Here is a 23,694-nt window from a genome sequence, read left to right as displayed (position 1 = left end):
ATATTATGAAAAACAATGAACGCATTTTCTGACAACGAGGCTGGAAAACCTCGCTCCCTGTTTTACTGAAAAACGTCGTGCAACGTCTTTGTAGTTACACAGACACCGGGGACGACAACATTTCAGATACATGCGGCCATATTTGTGATAGTTTAGAACGTAAGTATGATGATATGCATGTTCTTGAATTCCAGAAAACGCATACTGTTTGATAACATAAGTAAACAGAGAAACTTTCTTTGATTTGGAGATGTCGGTAGACAACAATGAAAAATTTCACTTCCGGCGAAGCATGCACACGCGAAACAAAACGTGTTTCGAACATGCCGGGTTTGAACTCGATGGATCACCCAGAGATTGTAATAAATTGCAATGCAACTGTAACCTATTTCAGACATTAGATATCTTCCAGCTGACCGAGTTATAAGTTAGGAAATTTATAGAAAATATATCCCATTCCCCTCGGTTCATTCCCCTTAGCGCCAGTTACCTCTGGTGTATAGGGCATCGATATATTCCCGACACGTTTAATTTGGTGTCGCTAAGATTTTTTTGTAAACAAAATAAAGTCGAGTATACGGATAAATGGGATATTTATTAATCCAGGAACTCATTTATTCTTATATCGTTGGCTTACTGGGTGAAACTCCCGACTGCCTTCTACTGTGTGTTTAAAAATACAAGAAATTAAGGTGGGGTCTTTTTTTTTCTATTTACAAATAATTGCAAGATTCTTCCCTCGTTAAGATAATAAAATGGGAAATAATGGTAAAACATACAATTGTATATATAAAAAAAAATTCTTTTCCAATTTCTCTGTTACCATAGAAACAATTAAACATGTAAAAAATACTGTATTTAAATTCATAACTTAAAACCATATACATGGTAAAAATATATTGATTATATGGTTATGGTGATATAAATAGTCTCTGTTTGGATTTTCATACCAACAACTGGGCATCAGAGATGATGCCAAGCATTGCCACTATGTTTTACTGTAGTAATATAATGATTTTTGTTAACAATTCAATATCTCTGCATGATCTTGCCTACACATACACACTTTGGTAACTAATCCAATTGGATTCACCATCCAGGATTCCAGTTCTTTTTGTTGGAAAATTGCATTTAAAAACCCAAATCCAAATGCCATTTTACCATCTCTCTACTGTTTCAGATGTCGCGTTCCACCAGCATTGATGCTAAAGTGTATGTGGGAGACATCTCTAGAGATGCCTCAGAAAAAGAGCTTGAGAGAGCATTCAGCTACTACGGACCACTGAGAAATGTTTGGGTAGCCAGGAACCCTGCTGGATTTGCCTTTATTGAGTATGAAGATCCAAGAGATGCCGACGATGCAGTTCGAGGGATGGACGGCACGTATGTATAAATTTACCCATGAAAGTTCTAGGGAAAACCAAGTATATACCACCACAAAAATTGAGACATTCCTATTTGCTCTGTCTCCTTGGTTGATATTCAGCTCTATATCTGACAAATTATCTACAGGTATCAAAGCTGCAGGTTAATTATACCACTGTCTGAAAGGTGAGTTGCCAGAGTTAGTTTTGAAGCCATATGAAGCATTGAAAATACATATAGGAACCCTACTTAATAAACATAAAGTCCACTCAGGCTATATAAACAGACCCCATTTAATCTGAAAAGGACCCCATTTAGGAAATTCCAAGCATAAACCCTCCTTGCTACGAGTATGACCTACCTTTTCTGCTCATTTGACTTTGGGTAAAGACATTGTGTTAAGCTCTATTTCTAACAAAGCACGACAAGTGGGAGCAGGTCTGCTTTAGAGGAGTGTTTTATCGAAATTTTCTTGTTTTGAAATCGAAATCAAATGTATAATCAGATATATTGAAACTGCCCAAATTAATCACCGGATCTTGCTATCCTTTATAAAAATAATAACTTGGAGGAATAACAGAATTTTTTTTCCTTTTGTGTAGTACTATCTGTGGAAGTCGTGTACGAGTAGAACATTCTACTGGAAAAGTGCGTCCAAAACCTTGGCTACGAGCATCTAGAGGTCCACCACGGAGCCGCCGTCCATTCCATCCAGATGACAAATGCTATGAATGTGGGGACCGAGGACATTACGCATATGACTGTCCCAAGGTGAATGGTAGCAGACGACCCAGTTCCTCCAGACGATCATCCCGAAGATCCAGGTAGGTACTATATCCACCAGTAAACCTGACTATCTCCGGGTTTTCTGTGTTGTTTTATTTTATCATTGATATCAGAGCATCATTGTTATGTATTCCAAGTCTGTTTGTTCTATTTTCTCAACACTTTGTGTAAATATTGTAATATTACATTGGCTCAATATTTAACTTTTTTTTAATATTAAACTTTTAAAATATATTAAAGCTATGAGAATTTATTTGAATTTAGTTTTGAAAACTTGAAAATATGCATACTATTCCATTTGTTTTTCTTGACACGTTGTCTTGGCCTGTCTTAATGTATGGACTTGAAATGCTCAGAAAGTTCATTTTAGATTTGATTTCATCTGGTTTTCTTTGTTATAACTAATCCATGTGATAGTAGTATTAGTCGAGGGTAAAAGAGTTGCTGTTGGAACCTGGCAGCTGGTTCTTCAACAGTTTGTGATGTGTCTGCCTGTGTACATGATCCAAATACTAATCAGCAGTGACTTTTAAGTTGTGCTGTTTAAACCTTTCTCATGCTTTCATTACAAACACAATAATCAAAAACTTACATAATGTCGGCTATATTTTCTTGAACTTAAGTTATATTTTCTTGAACTTAAGTTATATTTTCTTGAACTTCAATATCCAAAATGTTGATAGTTGTCTATTGATGAATAAAAATTGAAAATATTATTGAAAATTTTAATGCATTATATAATTTTTTTCCACAAAAAGTACTTTAAATTCATTGAAACTTTTTGAATAAAAAAGATAATTTTTTGTTTATTTTTTACGATGTTATGTATTTGTCCATGCGTGTGTTATGCATGCGTTGATTTCCAACAAAACTGACATGATCCCTGTACATGCTTTGCAGAATTTATCCACTTCTATGATCAACACATGCAGCTAGATTGCAACTGGGTACAACATAGATTGCATCACCTCAGTGCTGCCCCCCTAACTCAGATAGATCTACTAGCCAAACACATTCATGTTGATGACCACCAACCATCCGACTCGACCGATATTTCGTCACGATTTCCGTCATCAGATATTGCGTCACGATTTCGATATTCTCGAGCTCCCTTCCTCTACTGTGAGAAAAAGAGTCGGCCAACACTACGTCACAGTTTGCAATTAGAATTCTCGACCGACACATCCAAAATGATTAGATCCTCCTTCCCAGCTTAACAGCGAGATTGAGATCAAGTCACAAAACGAAATATATCGTCCCAGAGATTGAGATCTAGAGTTCACCACACAATGAAATGTTTCATCCCAGAGATTGAGAGTTCATCCCACAATGAAATCTTTCATCCCAGAGAGAGCACCTCACAATGAAATCTTTCGTCCCAGAGAGAGGTTTTCTGCCGTTTCTCAGATCTACCGCTTGTTTGGTGATAATACCACCGTGCTTGGTGGGGTCACTTCTCTCTCTTTATTGTCAGTGGACTCGCATCTTTTGATCATCCTTTCTAGATCTCCCATCATCTTCTACCGATAATCGATCTCACGCCATCTCCGATTTAACACCTAAATGTAGGATCCGCGCTGAATGCATTCTGCAAACTAAAATGTTTTCAATGAGAAAGCAAACTGTAAGTTAAATACAAATTAATATCTGCTTAAATACCGTAATCAGAGTTTTAGTCCTCAGGCTTTTTTTATTTGACATCAATATTTTTTTTTCTGCTGTAGTAAAACAAGTCGCTTTCGGTTTTACAGTCATACCTCTAAGTCTTGTCGAGAGATGATTTTTTTTTTAGTTAAAAGGAATCTTATGTGTACCCCAGTCAATTATTTTACTTTTGACAAAATGAAGAAATTTAATGAAGGTACCTGGGTGAAGGTTGCTTGTTCATATTGTTTTTAACTAATGATAGAATAGTGTTTATTAAGTAGGTTTAAAGCATACCGTTTTACTCTTTAAGTTAGATAGGTTTCTTTGGGTTAAATATGAAGTTTTAAAAAGATTTATATGTAAATAATTTTTGAATGTATTTTTATTTCATTCATAATTTTAGTTTATCTGTACAATTCAATCATGACAGAACTTCAGATATATTAATGTTTTCATAGTAAATCTGAATTCCATTTTACGTCTTTTCCAAGCTGTTTATTACACGTAATTCCAATATTATTCCCTAGCTTTTCTGCCCAAAAGATTCTGAAAATATTTTTACATAGGACCAAAATTTGAGGTTTTGTCATGATGATACGTGATCAGAAATATTAAGTGTTTACACACTAAAATACTATCCATTGATAACAGTAATGAGACATTTGTTGATTTGTTTATAGGTCAAGGTCAAGGTCGAGGTCAAGGAGTCCCCGTGGTAGGAGGAGCAGGAGCTACTCCAGGAGTCAATCTCGCAGCCGCTCACCCAGATACAAGAAGCGTAGCATGTCTAGAAGCAGGTATGCTTTATCGACAGTCTGTTATATTGCCTTTAAGATTATCCAACATTTTAAAGATAGGCCATGGTATCCTGTATAATGTAATGAGCTCTAAATTCAAGATCTAAGTGTTTCTGTTATACAGGGTTATAATTGACACAAAATTTGGTGTTCTGCTGGTCTACGCTGACCCCGACATATCTGAAGTTTTGACCAATAAATCAAACTAAGATTATGTTTTGGTTAGTTTTAGTTTCTAGTTTTAGTTTTTACTCAAAATTCTACCAAAGTGAGAATAAAACACCTTTGATTTGAACATTCTTAAACTTTTCCCAGTGATTTCTTCGATGAATATCCAGCTTTAAAAAGTCCCGAGGGTTTGATTTGAATATGACTTCTTACACGCAGAAAAAAAATGTGCACATTGTACACTACATTGACGTAATCATACCTGTTGTCCATTCACAGAACAAGGAGCCCGGTGCGTAGGTCACGAACCCCACACAGATCAAGGAGTCGTTCTCATGATTGATCCATCAGACAGACCAGGACATGTATATTAACCAATACACACGTGACTAGGTACTGGTGTAGTTTAAATGGACTCTTGTTCTCCGCCAGTACATCAGGCAGTTTTACGTTTTTATTTTACTGTCCTCATACTAACTATTGCAGCTCATCTTCAATCTTGTTTCAATCATTACATCTTATAATTATCATAGATTGAAATTTTCTCGAATTTTAGATACATTGTATTGTTTTAAAATTTAATTATTGTATCAAGTATAGATGATATTTTCTTCATGAATCCAGTGTTCACTTGGTCACTTATTGACGACTGGTATGGTATACTTTTTATTTTGGCGATCGAGACAGGTGTACACACATCGTAAATATTATGTACATACTCATTTATCATCTCATTCCAAGTAATTCATCCTGCCATACTCCCGTTTTTCACCAATTGAACTTTGTGCTAGAACAGAAGAATGATGTAAGATATTATAGGGAATCCATTGTATATGATATATTTTGATGTAATAATGTTCTCTGTGAGTGTAAATAAATAGATTAAACAATTCCATTGGTTTCTGTTGGTTTTGGATTATTCCACAAGGGCTTTTCTAGCAAAATATCCAACAGGCAATGCCCATCGAAAGAAGTGTTTTGATTAAAACAGGCTTTTCCAGCAAAATACTCAACAGGCAATGCCCAGCGAAAGAAGTGTTTTGATTAAAACAGGCTTTTCCAGCAAAATACCCAACAGGCAATGCCCAATCGAAAGAAGTGTTTTGATTAAATCGGTACCATTTGATAAGGTACATATTTCCTGCATGTACCATACATAGAATTCTATTTCTGGTGTTCTGTGGGATATTTTCTGGAATAGCCATAAGATTTTATGATTGGCATAGTTGAATTTTGACCTCACTTTGGAAGAAAAGTCTCGGCACTAAACCAATATCTTTTAATAGCCGTCGAAGTTTAGGATCGGCATTGTTGAATTTTGACCTCACTTTGGAAGAAAATTCTCGGAACTAAATATCTTCTAATAGCCATCGGAGTGTATGATTGACATAGTTGAATTCTGGCCTCACTTTGCATGAACATTCTCCGTACTAAACAAATCTCTTCCAAGTATGTGAATTTTAAACTTTTAGGTACATTTCTTTCCTTTATCTGTTTTATCAACATGTAATCACGAAAAAGTATAACTACTTTTTTTCTTCTGATCGGTCCATAAATTGAACTTCACAACTAGAGACAAATAAGAACCCCCATAGAGATAAACTTCCAAGTGGTAAAATTTTCAATAGCCACCAATTGTTGACGATTTTGTTCTTTTGATTGGTCTCTAAATTAAAACCAGAAACACTGCAAACTAATTAGAAAGTGACAAAAAAACTTGTTTAGATTAAAGATCAAAGATGGCCTTATGTTGGCCATCTCATGATGACTTCATGAACTTCTACTTTCAAAATCCAAGGTGGCCGATTCATCCATTTTGTCGGCATTCTAGTGACTTCATTTTTAACTTCAAACTTCATACATGGGTCAAATATGAGTACCCAGTACAACTCGAATGAGCTTTGTCTCAATGCCAGGTCACTTTCTATTTATAGAAAGTCTTTGTCGGTGCTCTTGCAGCTTCATTTTCATCTGGATTTCAATAAAACTTCACAGATTAGTCAAGTATGGTTATACCTCAAACGAGTGTGTTTCAGGGTGCAAAGGTCAAGGTCACTTACTATTTATAGAAATCTTTGTCAACACTAGTGACTTCATTTTTGAAAAGATTTTGATAAAACTGAATACAATGCCAATGGTCAAGTAGGAAATTACCTTAAACAAGTCTGTGTTTCAGGGTGCAAAGGTCCAGGCCAAGGTCACCATTACTATTTATATATGGCTTATAGCAGTATATACAGTCGAACCTGTCTATAAAGGACACCTAAGGGACAAGACAAAAGTGTCCTTTATAGAGAGGTGTCCTTTATATAGAGATTCAACGAGTTATGTCCCTTATAAACGAAGAAACAAACCAAAGTCTGTTTATAGTACACTATATGTCTCCTGATTTATTATATTTAAACACTTAAACAAATGAATAAAAGACAAATAATTAAAGATAAATGCTTAATTAATTTTCAATCATTCATCTGACACAAAAATTGAAGTTGATATTTTTAATAATTTATATTAAGCCTATAGTTTTTAAACCAATCTTCACAATATCATACTATACTGAATATCTATTCAGACAAATACTCAACATAGTCAAAAAAGTAAAGGTAATTCTTATCATAGTAAAACAATTTTCATTAATCCTCAATGTTTTGGAAAATAAATATGTTTGAAATATCTTTTCTATTACAACATTAACTCTTTATAAATGAAAGTGCATTTTCCTCTGATAATTATAATCCCTAAGCATTTATTTTGAGACATATTTTCTGAAATCCATGTAGGGATTTAATTTAATAAATACCGTTTTCTGGTTCAGTAAATTAGTATAGTGTATACAAAGACACTCGGAACTCTTCGGCTGTTCTTAATAGGTTACGTAGTCATATTCCGAGGAGTTCCGAGTGTGAGAAAATGGCGGCTGACAACCATGTGCCTGTCCTGTCAGATTTGCATACGGTGTATTTTGTAAGTAAAACAATTATGACAGACATAACCATTGCTTTGTCCCTCTTTTGTTGGTCTTGATAATGATTTAATTACCCCCTGACCATTCTTGTTGTCTAGGCTATGGTTGAATGGCTAAGCTTAGCTGTCACCGGTTGATTAAACAAACACCTCTGCCGATGGCGATCGGTCACTCTCTTGTAATTACTGCCCATTGTTACAGCAACTTACAGGTAACAGGACAATTAGTGACTGATGAAGTGGCTTCCTAAGTTAGCATTGCTGCCAGGGGAGTTGAGTAATTAAGGCTTTGCTTGTTATTTTGAAACGTTTTACACACAAATATCAACACGGCTATGGTTTCACGTGTCCGTTATACGGAATTTTGAACAACTTTACGGACAAAAATAAGTGTCCGCTGTCCGCATTAGGAAGGTGTCCGCTATATACATGATATTTATATAGTGATTTTCATTGGGGATTCCCAGGGGATTTATATCACTTATGACGTCTTATTTCTTATCACATTTATAAAAGATGACTAAAACAACACCATATATAGGATGATTGCAATTTATTGTAAGGTAAACAAATTCATGAACAATGAACCATCATGTTTATATATAGTAAGTATACTGGTAACTACACTGTGAAACACATAATACTTGTGCTACTTCACAATGGTGTCACCATGTAGACTTATACTTATCATCACAATGGATTATCGTAACTTCACTTGAGACACAGTTATATTTTGGAAGATGGTAGGTTATTGTGAAGGTTGTAACTGGTTGTAAAACTTTTATCAGACACACAATATGGAACAAAGTTCAACCTTCTGGATTTAATACAGATCTTCTGTTCATCTGATAAATGGAGAAAACCCTGTATATACTATGTAGCTTAATCAATATGGTCTGAATGCAATAAATTTCAATTTTGGATTGTTTTAAATTCATACATGAAATTGTACTCATCCAGCATATTTTGTTCTTTTAGTAAAACCAAACTGCAATCAATGAAGTTTCTAATTTGAAAACATCCTACGAAAAAAATTTTCCTTTGAACACTTCAGTAATTAATCCAGATTTTTGTGCTGATAATGGTACAATTGGAAGATAAGACTCAATTTAACTTCACTATCTAGTTCACAATATCAAACATTGCCTATGTGTTGCATTCTAATCCATAATCAGTCTTTCATTCAATACTCGTATTCCGAGAACTAATCCAATGAGTTTGACAATCTTGTATAGCCCCACAGGGACTTAACACTAACTCCAAACCATACATATTTTGATACAATCCTGGTATAGATTGAACAATACGGATTCTAAGTTTGTGCCCAGTTCCTGGGAATCTCCTGGTATAAACGGAGTATTAAACATACTTTTACTATGAGGACATATTTGTTCCCTGGCTCAGAAGGAGGGGAAAAAAAATCATAATTTACGAGATAAATATTGTACTATTTAATAAAAAGTTATGGCCCAGATATTGCTGAATTCCTTAAAACAAAAATCTGGTTTCATACAGATGATCCACTACCTAAGGTATAATAAAGAGGATAGTCAGAATCTAGGACTAAATTCTAAGTTGAAAATTACATTACCTAATACCAGTGCAGTAGTTTATATTGTGTAAAAGATATAAATAGATTTTTGTGTGCCTTCGTTAATAATAACCGATACACGTAGCAAAAAAAAAAGTGGATAATAGTTATGACATTCTAGCACATGTTGGAGTATAAACTGAAAAAAAAAGTATGTAATATCAACTATATCACAAGATATAGAAGAAATATACACGGAAATTTGAATATGTCGATTTATACACACGGTCACCATCAAAAGCTTACTATCCGTCAGATTTACAGATAGAATATCACGATTTCTTCGTAAGTTTACGATATTAATAACAACTTAGCAAAGGCTTTGAAAAAGACAAAGAAATCGGATGCGCATAAGGACTCGGTGAAAATCGAGTATAAATATAGTGCCATAGTGAATATTTCTTGCTTTATAGCAGATTAACTGCAATCTATAGAATATAAGTCTTGCTATTAGAAGACAAATTAAAGAAACTGTGATCTTTACAGACATATCACAACAGTGTTACGAGAAATAGCAAAATCAAAATAATCACCGTTACAAAACATTGTTATTAGCGTTGATGGAATTGAAATGATCACTTACTTGTCAAATATTGTTACTAATGGTCGTGAAAATGAATAATCACAGACTACAGTCAAACATCATTACTAGTGATACTGAAATTTAACGATCACAGACTACTGTTAAATTTGTAACGGGTGAAAGGGATATCGAACAATCACAGACAACCATCAAATTTTAAATACAAAATAACGGGGGAAATCAAATTTAAATGTGGCTGCCGCCGAAATGTTTTCTAAGGATAAAAGAAATAAGTGTTTTTCTAGCTGAGGTGTTCATCAATACAATTAAGAGGTTTTTACCTTTACTAATGTACAACAAATCAATTTCTCTCATAACACAGGTTACTTACAATAAAAATCCAAAATTCATTGACGCATGCTCATGTTCTCACTAATTCATATTTAGTTTGATGTATAAGGTAAAAATTTAACTAAAATTCATCAAAAATATTACATAAGGAAGCAGCATGGGACCAAATAATTTTGAAGATGACATTACCGGTAAATAATCACAAAATCAATATCTCGCATTCAACACACAAATATTTACCATGATTCACTGTTTTTTGCTAAATCAATTTTTCAGTCTCCTAGAATTCGCATCTATGATCAAGTTCTAGTCTAATGCAATGTAAGTTATCTGGAAATTCAAAATTTAATTAATTTGCAATAATGCATTATGATCTTGATCAATATATCAATTCTTTCAGGAAAATTCAGATAATAAAAATTTCAGAACATTTCAGTCTGCAATGAAATGTTATTGGAGGTATACACATAAATCATGCTCAAATGATGCATTTAATAAAATACATATATAAGATTCAAGCTTTTAAGAAAAAACAAGATATATGAAGTAAATATTTAAACCGTGAAAATTTTCAATAAATCTATTTCTAAAGACAAACATCGTAAAGAAATTTAGCCATTCAGAAAAGGTCAAGATAACCAAATGATCGCAGAGAGTTTAAACTGAAAACAAATCTGATTTCTTTTCAAACTCTGAGAAATATCAAGGCTTTAAAATATTGAAATGCACTCAAAAAGAAATTCATTGAGAGGAAAATTAACAAACATGTTCTGAAACCAGCACATCAAGATCATTATATCATACCATATGCAGATTTTAAGCAATTGGCAGCTTTACTATATGTCATAACTGAAGTTATCAAATAAATGCATTATAGGAATAAAAAAGAAAAAATCCAATTTAGACTATGTATGAACTGACAGACTCATTCATACTCTTCTTTAATTTCAGCAATTAAGATTATTATTGGTGTTTTCATGTTTCTTACAAAAAAAAGTACTGGATAAGAAATAAGCAGGTGGTTTTGCAAGCAAAAAACTCCATTGAAAATATCACTATAAACACATTTTTCTGTCACATCCGGGTCATTAATGAAAGAAAAACATACAGACTCGTTCATCACCATTTACACAAATGCACGTACAAAATCAACAGTGTATAGGAATGCAGATAAAACACAAACTTATAATACAGAAGTTGGAACCTTTCAAGAGATCTCTTTAAAAAAAAAAACTCCTTTGTGTATTCAAACTCACCCCCATTATAGTAAAATAAAAAATATAAATTTGACCCCCATCTCTTTTTTCTCCTCATGATGTTATGAGACTGCAACTTAAAAAAATTACTTTCCAAATAAAATAAAATTTGGATATATGTTGTGAGCCAGTGTGATGTTTTACATGCATTTATTGTTACAACTTAATGCTAAATAAGAATCACATTCGAACCCCCATACCTCCCTCCCCCCCACCCCCTAACAATAATAATAATAGAAAAAAAACGGAAAAAAAAAACGAAAAAAAAAAAAAAAAAAACATGAACAAAAAAATCTATTAACTGGTGAAAATACAACAACATATTCAACAATAATACACTTATGTATGCTCTCAAAGATGGCTTAAGAGTTGAAATCTTGTCAAGTAGACAGCCTATCTATAAATAGGAGCCTGTCATTTATCATGTTACAATTTTCTGGTGTCTTGAAGTTGAAACTTTACCGCATCATAATATACCACACCTTCATACCTTGAAATTAAATAGATCAAATAAATATTTATACATTGCCAGTTTTTTTCAATGTTGTATCATAATACATTTAAACAGACATCAGTAGAAATACGTTTTTGTACATCTGTTTCGGAAGTGATTTTTTGAGCTTACTGAATGGAAAATCCACACTGGGCAAGATTTATTCTCTAAAAGAGGCTTAAACGCTCACATTTATAATTTTTTGTCCTACATTCTACCAGGTAAGAATGAGTCTTCATGATATGTCCGAGCCTCGAGTAATACATCAGTACAAAGCTTCACAAATATTTTATCATGAAACAATAAATTATGCACAAAACTTCTAAACTACTACACTGTAACCCTTGACCTTCAGAAATAGCTCATTGAACAAATGATTGGTCTTATTACTAGTAAAATAAACTTTCACCAAGATAAATAAAATTTTCCATCAAAGACATAAATTCAAGGACCTTTTCAAGACATCAATGCCAAATCTCAAGACTTACAGAGCATGACACTAAAATTTGACACTTTTTCAGCCAAGGGTTGAAACTCGAGAACTCTTCAATATCTGTAAGAACTTTGTTTTGCAGAGTATTACACTTGTACAACTTAATAGTACAGAGCTTTTTTGCTTTTTATCCTTTTTTTTTTTTTTTATTACAGCAAGTTTCAGACTACCTGGATTTCCAACCCTTTTCTTTTCAATATCAGTGGTAGATATTAGAAATTTTAATGTTTTGATACATCCGTAAACATTTTATTTAGTAACATATAACCGGTACTGTTCTAGGTTAGTATATACTATATATAGTAAGTTTGTCTTACTTTCTGATACGAAAATGTATAACAGTCACTACATTTAGACGCACTGCGTCCATACACCCATATATCTCGCACCATAACAGTAAACAAAGTTCTAGACAAAACAACAACTAGCTGTGAGCCATGTCGTCATCAAAGAGTGGAGGCCTCTGTCGTGTGTGTGGCTCGCTTTGATTGGTCGGATCGATCTCATTTCCGTCAACTCCGTATGTTGGCTTTGACTCAGCATTGAGACTTGTTGTTTCATTTGCATCCGACGGAGGTGGTCCCATCGCGATGGTTGCTGATCCGCCCTGGGGTTGGGCCGTCACCGGTGATTGGTCCTCGGGACTGCTGAACTCATCCTGTAAGGTAAATACAGTGTACAGGTAATGAGTATGTCATCGATTACAGTGTACAGGTAATGAGTATGTCATAGATTACAGTGTACAGGTAATGAGTATGTCATCGATTACAGTGTAACTGGTTTTTTCATACAGGTAAATTACAGGTGACAAAAGACAACCTATATCTTCATTGACAGGTAAATCACAGGTGAAAATATGATAGCTATATCTTTACAGACCATAGAAAATTATGTTTAGACAAAAATGTATTACTCAACAGTTACCAACATACAGGTAAACTATATACATGTACATATACATGGATATTAAATGTTACAAGACTTGAATGTTATTAGGTTATTTTTGACAGATATAATGTGTCAGTCTTTGATTTATATTTTTGAATTAACAGTTTTTAAATTATGTAGTTAATATGAATATGTGTATGGCGAAAAATTAATCATGCTGTTTTCATAAATAAAAATTAATATTGTTATTAATATCTTGCATATATATTCATATACATGTTCAATGTATATGTATAAATATTTATAGAACAGTACACAGAAAGAAATTTAATTTTGTAATATCTAAGTTCAGAGACTTAAATGTCAATCTTTCTAACGGCACAAAAGCAATGTAGAGAGTTTTTATTTATTTGTTTCTACAACCTTGCTGTACCGACCCTCTGTATTTAGCGACTTCCTGGTCTATCTGACCATATTTATTCTCCTTTGACAATGTTTAATGGCCTATCTGACCATATTTATTCTCCTTTGACAATGTTTAATGGTCTATCTGACCATATTTATTCTCCTTTGACAATATTTAATGGCCTATCTGACCATATTTATTCTCCTTTGACAATATCTAATGGCCTATCTGACCATATTTATTCCCCTTTGACAATATTTAATGGCCTATCTGACCATATTTATTATCCCCTCGCAACGAAAGTCGGGGAGGGGATATAGCGTTCCGTTCGTACGTAAGTACGTACGTACGTATGTTCACTTTTTGTCAGCACTCTTGCGACTTCATTTCTGAACGGATTCTGACCAAACTTCATATATGGGTCCAGCATGGGAATACCTCAAACGAGTTCGTGTTTCAGGGTGCCAAGGTCAAGGTCAAGGTCACCGTTACTATTTATAGAAATTCTTTGTCAGCACTCTTGCAACTTCATTTCTGAACGGATCCTGACCAAACTTCATATATGGGTCCAGCATGGGAATACCTCGAACGAGTTCGTGTTTCAGGGTGCCAAGGTCAAGGTCAAGGTCAGCGTTACTAATTATAGAAAATCTTTGTCAGCGCTCTTGCGACTTCATTTTTGAACGGATCCTGACCAAACTTCATATATGGGTCCAGCATGGGAATACCTCGAACAAGTTCGTGTTTCAGGGTGCCAAGGTCAAGGTTAAGGTCACCGTTACTATTTATAGAAAATCTTTGTCAGCACTCTTGCGACTTCATTTCTGAACGGATCCTGACCAAACTTCATATATGGGTCCAGCATGGGAATACCTCGAACGAGTTCGTGTTTTAGGGCGTCAAGTTCAAGGCCAATGTCACCGTTACTATTTATAGAAAATCTTTGTCAGCGCTGTAATGCGACTTCATTTTTGAACGGATCCTGACCAAACTTCATATATGGGTCAATTAAACCTTCTGAACAAAGGAAAATGCTTATATATGCATTTAGATACACACATAATTATAATAACTATCAGGAAATGAAGTTGCTAGTGTTATGCGTAACCAGATACTGTTGAATGCATAACAATATATACCATTTATCTGGCAATGAGCCCATGCCTGATAATAAGCCCATCCATGTCTATATATTGCAGTTCAGTGCAAATGACAACTGATGTTATTTCAATGTCCTGCAATAACCCCACCCCCCATTATGCGTCAAAGTTCATGTGTTAGCACGCGAGGGGATTTGTATCGTTTGCGATGCCTTGTTCTTCTTTGACAATGTTTAATGGCCTATCTGAACATATTTGTTCTCCTTTGACAATATTTAATGGCCTATCTGACCATATTTATTCTCCTTTGACAATGTTTAATGGCCTATCTGACCATATTTATTCTCCTTTGACAATGTTTAATGGCCTATCTGACCATATTTATTCTCCTTTGACAATATTTTTTTTTTTTTTTTTTTTTGTACTTGGGAGACTTATTGCTCTGAAATTTAAACTTGCAGTGCCCAACTGGGTTTTTCAAATTCGATCATTTGTCAACTGCCTCATCAGGTTTAAATTTGGCAGTGCTTCAATAAACCATCAACTCTCTGAACAATAGATCCTAGATGGATCTTGGCGCCCACCATTGAATGATCTTTATACGTTCTATGTCAGATAGATCTTCTCTCTACTTTTCCCTTCATTTTACTAATCTGTGCAAATTGAGAAACATCCCTCCAGTACTTTTCAAACAAGGGAATCCTAGCTATAAGAAATTTGAGATTTAGCGATAATGGCTGTTTGTTTGCCAGGTTGTTTTCAGGACAGAATGGTCCCAAAATGCAATACGAGGGACCAAGGGGAACCTACATATGAAATTTGAGAAACATCCCTTCAGTACTTTATGAGAAATAGCGATAACAAACTTCAATTGTCAAAATCCAAGATGGCTGCCTGTCGGCCATGTTGCTTTCTGATTGGTCTCAAAATGCAATATGCATAACTAAGCGCCAAGGGCAAACTACATATGAAATTTGAGAAAGATCCCTTCAGTACTTTCTGAGAAATAGCGATAACAAACTTCAATTGTCAAAATCCAAGATGGCTGCCTGTCGGCCATGTTGCTTTCTGATTGGTCTCAAAATGCAATATGCATAACTAGGCACCAAGGGGAACCTACATATGAAATTTGAAAATATCCCTTCAGTACTTTCTGAGAAATAGCGATAACAAACTTCAATTGTCAAAATCCAAGATGGCTGCCTGTCGGCCATGTTGTTTTCCGATTGGTCTCAAAATGCAATATGCATAACTAAGCACCAAGGGGAACCTACATATGAAATTTGAGAAATATCCCTTCAGCACTTTCTGAGAAATAGCGATAACAAGAATTGTTTACGGACAGACGGAGGGACAGACGGACGGACGGACAGAGGGACAGACGGAGGGACGGAGGGACGGAGGGACGGAGGGACGGAGGGACCACGGACCACGGACGCAGGGCGATTTGAATAGCCCACCATCTGATGATGGTGGGCTAATAAATCAAGGGAAAGTAAAATAAGAAATAAAACTATTGTGCTCATAATTTCATAGTTTAAAGAGTCACAGCACCTCCAACGAAGAGATGCCATTAGTAATGGGCATTACAGCAGAAAGTTGTTAATTAAGCAAAAGAGATTTAAAAATAGTATTATGTATCTTTTAAAACTGCAATAAAACCATATTATATGCAAACCTACAACTTTAATACATTAATAAATTACAAGCCAAAACTACTGGTCAGCCATATTAGTACCCATGCCAGCGAAGTGTTAATTTTCTGTAAAGATCCGCGGATTTAACTGGTTACCAATGACAAAATTGTGAAATTCTCTCTTTGTACTTCCACAATACTTGTTTTATTTTCTGCTCCTTTCCCATAACAAGGCAACAAGGCAATTTATTACCAATGATATTTCTCTAAATACAGGGTTTAAACTAATAAAGACTAGCAGGGATAATGGACCAGGATTGGTTACACAAAGTATAGAATGACCACTACAGTATAGCCAAACCAGTGCTAGCGATTACAGTGAACACTACTTAAGGGGGTATGGCACTGTCAGGAAATAATGAACCAAATGGCATGACAATTGACATGAGGGATATTTACGCCACCATTTGCTTTGAAGCAAAAAAATTACTATGACAAATAATACTTCAAAACTGAAAATTGGAAACATCAAGAAAGAAACAGCCTGCTTAGTACTTAAGTCTGGTACTCCAAATCAGCTTAGAAATTACTTTGTTCTCTCGAGTCTCTCTGTAGACAACCTGCTAATTAGTGCATTTTGCGAGTATTTCACATCCCATTAATAAGGACTCTATTGATAAACTTTTCCCATAATATAGATAAAAGACAGTAATCGCTCCAATCTTGGAGATTCCTCTCTTATACACAGAAAGAAGAACATTTTGCTACATGTTAGTTAAAGAAGTCCAAATGTTTAAAACCACTTAAAAAATCCTTCTTTACCTATAATCACCTTTAATACCTTTGATCTATCGAACTCTCATATTCAAAGTTAAGAAACAAATCCTCTGGTATCTCAGTTGTTTCAGTAATCAGTATCATTACTATAAGCTATAAGCTTTATTCATTTCACAATAATTGGAAAATATTAAGTTATATACCGATTTATACTAGCTCTTGTTGGCCCAGATGGATGCACGCGAGGGAGGAAACATGAAGTACCTAGAAAAAGCCCAAGTGGTTGGTTAGGTGACCCCCATATACCTTATAATGTCCGATCGGACAAAGTGAGCCATGGTCGTCTAGTGCAAGGCAAGTGTGTTACCACTGTGCCTCCAGACCGCCCAAACCTTACAAATATTCAAGAATACCAATTTCATCAATATTTTTGTTGAAATATTACCATAATCATACCAAGATTGAAAGTTCTGTTTTGATAAAATTGTGGTGCAATTTAATGAAGACATGCAAGATTCTTAGTTTTTAAGAAGACAACCAAAGCTGAAACACAATGTTTGTTTTGAAAATCTATGGAATGCTTGTAATTATAGGTAGCTATCCGGCACTTAAAGCCCATCTGTGTCTATTACATCAAAACTACCATAATTATCGGCCAATAAGCCCATGTCTGGTAATAAACCCACCAATATCAACTACAGTGAAAATTACGATAATAATTCAGCAATAAGCCCAGGTCTGATAATAAGCCCACCTGTGTCTATTACATTGAAACTACCATAATTATCGAGCAATAAGCCCATGTCTGGTAATAAGACCACCTGTTTCTATTACATTTGAAACTACCATAATTATCGAGCAATAAGCCCATGTCTGGTAATAAGCTCACCTGTGTCTATTACATTGAAACTACCATAATTATCGAGCAATAAGCCCATGTCTGGTAATAAGACCACCTGTGTCTATTACATTTGAAAACTACCATACTTATCTGGCAATAAGCCCATGTCTGGTAATAAGCCCACCTGTGTCTATTACATTGAAACTACCATAATTATCTGGCAATAAGCCAGTGTCTGGTAATACGACCACCTGTGTCTATTACATTTGAAAACTACCATAATTATCTGGCAATAAGCCCATGTCTGGTAATAAGCCAACATGTGTCTATTACAGATACTCAGGTGAGTGGAAATGGTAGCAAATGCAATTTCAATCCTATGAAATAAGGCTACTCTCAACTTTGTGTCAAAGTTGATGTTTAGTTTGACCTCTGGACTTACAGAATAAGTATGGTTAGTAAAACAGCAACAATACATTTTCTTTGTAGCATTACTCTATTTGGACCTGTAGACTGGCTTCTAAGTGTTAGTAAGAAAGGACCCCTCACCTGTACAGTGGAATCTAGTTAATCTGGACTTCAAAAAATTAGAATTTTTTTCTTTCGGAAAAAATATCACTTACTGCCTTTGCTTTCAGACAAATACAGACAAGCTGATAGTTTCAACAAATTTTTTTTTTTTTTTTTTTTTTTTTTTGCAATTTTCAAAGTCAGAAAAAAAAAATTCTAAAAAAAAATTCAAAGAATTCATACCTAACAGAGTTCTCTATGCTCTGATTAATGATTTCCAAACAAATAATACTTCAAAACTGAAAATTGGAATCATCAAGAAAGAAACAACTTATAGAGTACTTAAGTCCAGTAATTGGAGTCGGCTTAATTAGAAATGACTTTGTTCTCTCAAGTCTCAGTAGACAACCGGCGTATAAGTGCAAGATTTTGATAATTATTTACACAACACCTTAATCCTGGAACCAATATCACAGAGTTACAATTTACAAGTTTTGTTTACTATGAAATGCGCTGAAGGGAAATTACTCTAGCCTAGTAAGTAATATTAAAGATTATGAGATAATGAAATTTGAAAAAAAAATTGAAAAGAAAAAATGGAAAGTCCAGATCAATGGAAAGCCACTGTATGATAGAAGACATCGTCCTGTTAGCCTGTGTGAGTGGGAAGCTGGTTACAAACAGACTGGAAGCGTGCTGTATAGGACCAGCTCGTAAATGGCAGTAAGTTGTTTACTTTATTTACATGTAGGTTGGCATACTCTCCCTCCTCATCTGGCGCGCGTGGCTTGTACTTTCCGCAGCAGAAGTTACAGCAGCAGCAGCAACAACAGCAGCAGTAGCAGCCCGTGACCAGCCCACAGAACACAAACAACGCCTGAAACGAGAAAGTTTCGAAATTTGCATTGGTACTGTCACTTCATTAACAGCGTAGTTCAAGGTGTAAGTTACAGGTTACGATCATCAATCATGCAACAACTAGCACAAATCTGATAAATTTATCTAACCTTGACCTATGACCATATCTTACACCAGTCACATGGTTGAAATAAAATGCTTTTAGATGACCTAGACCTGTGTCATAGGTATAAACTTGAATTAGTTTTGTTGGAAGTTGTACAATACTGTACTTGAGCTTGACCTATACAATACTGTATATGACCTTGACCTATACAATACAGTATTTGACCTTAACCTATACAATACAGTATTTGACCTTGACCTATACAATACTGTATTTGACCTTGACCTATACAATACTGTATTTGACCTTGACCTATACAATACAGTATTTGACCTTGACCTATATAACCTTACCTTACACCAGCCACTTGTCAGAGTTAGGTACATGTTGACATTCTCCTCTCCGATTTGGTCGGCCAGGTAAATACCCATAGAGCCATACCGGTCGTAGATTCCACGCTTGGTTGTGTCTGTTAGAACTGTGTGTGCCTTGGCTATGTCTTTAAACTGCAACATCAGAAAAAAGAAAGTAATTACTTAACTCATATACCAGCTATATTTTCCTGTTCCAGAACCTAACTGTACTTACTATAAGTGGTAAGCTGATAATAGAAAATAATCGAAAATTTGTCTAAAAAAAGAAAATAACAATCAGTGATGACAAATTTGAAAAGGTAATTAATTGGAAATTTCTGAAAAAGTTCGTAAATTTTTGGATTTGGTTTGAGAGTTACTATGGGGGTCAACTGCTACTTCCCGGAGTCAGACATGTTTCATAATAATGATAATTTCTATGCTTACTATAATGCAAAACCTAATTTATACTATGTCTTTTTTACCTATAACATATAAACTGTTTTCTCATTAAACAGAGTATGGTCAGTTAGTACTGTATAGGGGTAATATTTTAGGAAGTGTAAAATTCAGCTTTTTATCATCAATGTTCAAGGTTTAAATTTTTGCGGGTTTAACTTATGCATAATTATCCTACCTCAAATTCTTAGCGATTGAGACTTACTGTATTGTACTTTCGCTAATGAGCTTTCGTGTATCTAATATGTAAGTGTGTAGCTAAATCAAGCCAATTGCAATATATGTTTATGGCTAAGTTTGGTGTGTTTATTTTTAGCAACACTAAAATTTAGCAGTTCATATTTTATTTTAACATTTCAAAACTAATTGCTAAATTAGCTAAATTTTGCACCTTTTTAAATTAACCCTCTACATGTACATATCATCATACAAACTCCGACCAACAGGAATTCACAATAGTACAGTAAACTTTATTTTTACTGTATTTGCTATATGATCAGGTAAGTTTTTTCCCAGGGGTTCACTGAATCTTCCGTACACCTGCTTAAGATAGTGAAAGATCAGGTTTTAATTGATTTTTCCCCAAAAACTCTTACAATTGGCTAAATGCCTTATTCCTGACAAGAGTTTTGCTGATTCAGACTCCACCAGGAGAATTAAAGAAAGTGAAGACTATTATGTGCTTGGTATACAACAGCAGCACCTTAGCTCAGTTTATCTCACAAACATTTATTTTATTTATTGATAAGATTACATTGAACTGTTATTTGATGGTAATGGTTTCTTTGTAAGCAGCCATTGTATCAATTTTGTGGAGAAATTTCACAGACACTGCCTCCAGATCCAATCATTCCTTCCTAGTCAGGCATTAATGCAGACAAATCTAACAAGATCCATTCTATGGATCCCGAGGGAGGACAACTGGACCCAGTATTGACCAACCCCTACTTTAGAGACAGGAGAACAAAATTAAGGCAAAGAGCCAGGTCCCAAAGGGCCAATATTCATGGTACTTCATTTACCCAGATAATATTGATAATTTAATGTATAAGACTGCCTAATTATATATACCACTGTACATTGCATGTATGCATCTTCTGTACCGTAATTGTTCCTCTGAAACTGAAATCTGTCTGAAGTGATCTTATTCTGGTAAAAAGGGTCCCTTTTAAACTGAAATCTGTCTGAAGTGATCTTTATTAAAAACAAGAAAAAGTTATCGTATATTTTATGCAATACTAAAAGTTAAATACATGTATTTTACAATATTGCCACCTTCCAAAAGTTATATACTTTACACCATTAACACCCTCCTACATACTTTACACTATTACCACCCTCCTACATACTTTACACTATTACCACCCTCCAATGATTACATACTTTACACCATTACCACCCTCCTACATACTTTACACTATTACCACCCTCCTACATACTTTACACTATTACCACCCTCCAATGATTACATACTTTACACTATTACCACCCTCCTATAGCTACATACTTTACACTATTACCACCCTCCAATGATTACATACTTTACACTATTACCACCCTCCAATGATTACATACTTTACACTATTACCACCCTCCTATAGCTACATACTTTACACTATTACCACCCTCCAATGATTACATACTTTACACTATTGCCACCCTCCAAATGTTACATACTTTACACTATTACCACCCTCCTATAGCTACATACTTTACACTATTACCACCCTCCAATGATTACATACTTTACACTATTGCCACCCTCCAAATGTTACATACTTTACACTATTACCACCCTCCAATGATTACATACTTTACACTATTGCCACCCTCCAAATGTTACATACTTTACACTATTACCACCCTCCTATAGCTACATACTTTACACTATTGCCACCCTCCTATAGCTACATACTTTACACTATTACCACCCTCCAATGATTACATACTTTACACTATTGCCACCCTCCAAATGTTACATACTTTACACTATTACCACCCTCCAATGATTACATACTTTACACTATTGCCACCCTCCAAATGTTACATACTTTACACTATTACCACCCTCCTATAGCTACATACTTTACACTATTGCCACCCTCCAAATGTTACATACATTACACTATTGCCACCCTCCAAAAGTTATTTACTTTACACTATAACCACCCTCAAAAAGCCACATACTTTACACTATTACCACCCTCCAAAAGTTTGAGCATTTTCTAAATTCTAGAAAGTCTACCATATACTCCAACTCCATGGTTGGTTTTTAACTTTCAATCTTATAGGAGATAATTTTTAGGTCGATGTTACCATTTTCCCCATTTGTTTTTGCTTAATTAGATATATTTCAATACCATGGATGTAATTTTATGCATTTTGTGACAAGCAGTGTATACTCTGTCAGTGTTGCAGCACCCTTAATTAATTAATTAGCAATTAAAGTGCAAACATTGTATTAATTAACAATACATGCTGTAAAGTCCAAGTCTTGGTAATTAAGACTTAGAAATATAACTATGCTCAGTTTTACACCAGCATTTCTAGAGGAAGTATTGATTTACAAAATTATCTTCAAAACGGAATAGCTATATAGGTTATGACTTGGTTTATTGTCTTTAGGTACGTCTATCTTTGAAACATGCTCAACAAAAATGATTCAAAAGTGAAGACTGCCATAAATATGTATTGATGGCACATGTACAGGCTCCATTTCCAACTGTACTATCTACAAAAACAAAGACCAGCAATATATTCCTGACAATAGTTTCTTATCGTGGTATCTTAGAGCTCGCTAACTTAATTTCCCTAAAATTTCATTTTTCACTGGAGCTCGATCCATATACAACTGTACCAAAAAAAAAGAATCGACCATCTACATAAACAAAGATCAGCAATATATTCCTGGTAATAGATTCTAATTGTGGTATCTTAGTGCTTGCTAACTTAATTTCCCTAAAATTTATTTTTTCACAACAGAATGTATATGCCTTTAAAAATATTTTCGGAAAAGGATTCTCAATATGGATAGAAATTTATCCAGTCTTCACAGGATAGAGTTTCCACACCTACCAACAGACTTAATTAAACTGTAGACACTTTTTTCGTGCTTTATTTATAGATTGTTAGAACGGATCCCCCATTTGATGTAGACACAGAAATCTCAAAACAAGGAATGGAACAAAGGAATGGATTTTTTAAGTTGAGCACAATGCTTTGAATTAGCTGTGTTAGCATTAAAAAACTTCACGTTCCTGCATGTACTGGAAACCACAAACAATGGTGTATTGTGTGAGTTAACACAATATTGGGGTACAATATTC

The 23,694-nt window shown here is 34.6% G+C and overlaps 2 protein-coding genes across 3 annotated transcripts in view; one reads left to right on the top strand and one right to left on the bottom strand.

Moving 5' to 3' along the window:
• Nucleotides 1-24: 24 nt before the first annotated feature.
• Nucleotides 25-5,655, top strand: LOC117336455 (serine/arginine-rich splicing factor 7-like). The gene is made up of 5 exons (XM_033896978.1): nucleotides 25-159; nucleotides 1,181-1,383; nucleotides 1,968-2,189; nucleotides 4,479-4,595; nucleotides 5,043-5,655. The coding sequence occupies exons 2-5, from the start codon at nucleotides 1,181-1,183 to the stop codon at nucleotides 5,104-5,106; spliced, it is 606 nt and encodes a 201-aa protein (XP_033752869.1). The 5' UTR covers nucleotides 25-159; the 3' UTR covers nucleotides 5,107-5,655.
• A 6,902-nt stretch (nucleotides 5,656-12,557) lies between these two features.
• LOC117336453 (dnaJ homolog subfamily C member 5-like) overlaps nucleotides 12,558-23,694 on the bottom strand; it is a 33,561-nt gene continuing 22,424 nt past the window's right edge. The window contains exons 4-6 of one of the 2 annotated variants that reach the window (XM_033896972.1): nucleotides 19,910-20,062; nucleotides 19,329-19,469; nucleotides 12,558-13,092 (exon numbers count right to left, since the gene is read on the bottom strand). In XM_033896972.1, the coding sequence (XP_033752863.1) occupies nucleotides 12,859-13,092; nucleotides 19,329-19,469; nucleotides 19,910-20,062 (528 nt within the window). In that variant the 3' untranslated portion in view covers nucleotides 12,558-12,858. The remainder of the gene's footprint in view (nucleotides 13,093-19,328; nucleotides 19,470-19,909; nucleotides 20,063-23,694) is intronic. The other variant, XM_033896973.1, reaches the window with a different exon arrangement.

This window comes from Pecten maximus, chromosome 10 (genome assembly GCF_902652985.1).
Source record: "Pecten maximus chromosome 10, xPecMax1.1, whole genome shotgun sequence".
NCBI classification, from domain to species: Eukaryota; Metazoa; Mollusca; class Bivalvia; order Pectinida; family Pectinidae; genus Pecten; species Pecten maximus.
Note: the sequence above shows the minus strand (reverse complement) of the source record. Positions and strands in the feature narration are given on the sequence as shown.

What these genes read in the sequence shown, in the direction of transcription:
- LOC117336455 (XM_033896978.1), top strand. Translation starts at nt 1,181, where the DNA reads ATGTCGCGTTCCACCAGCATTGATGCTAAAGTGTATGTGGGAGACATC. An exon ending in CGATCATCCCGAAGATCCAG is followed by an intron (nt 2,190 to 4,478) that starts GTAGGTACTATA and finishes ATTTGTTTATAG; the next exon opens with GTCAAGGTCAAGGTCGAGGT. An exon ending in CGTAGCATGTCTAGAAGCAG is followed by an intron (nt 4,596 to 5,042) that starts GTATGCTTTATC and finishes GTCCATTCACAG; the next exon opens with AACAAGGAGCCCGGTGCGTA.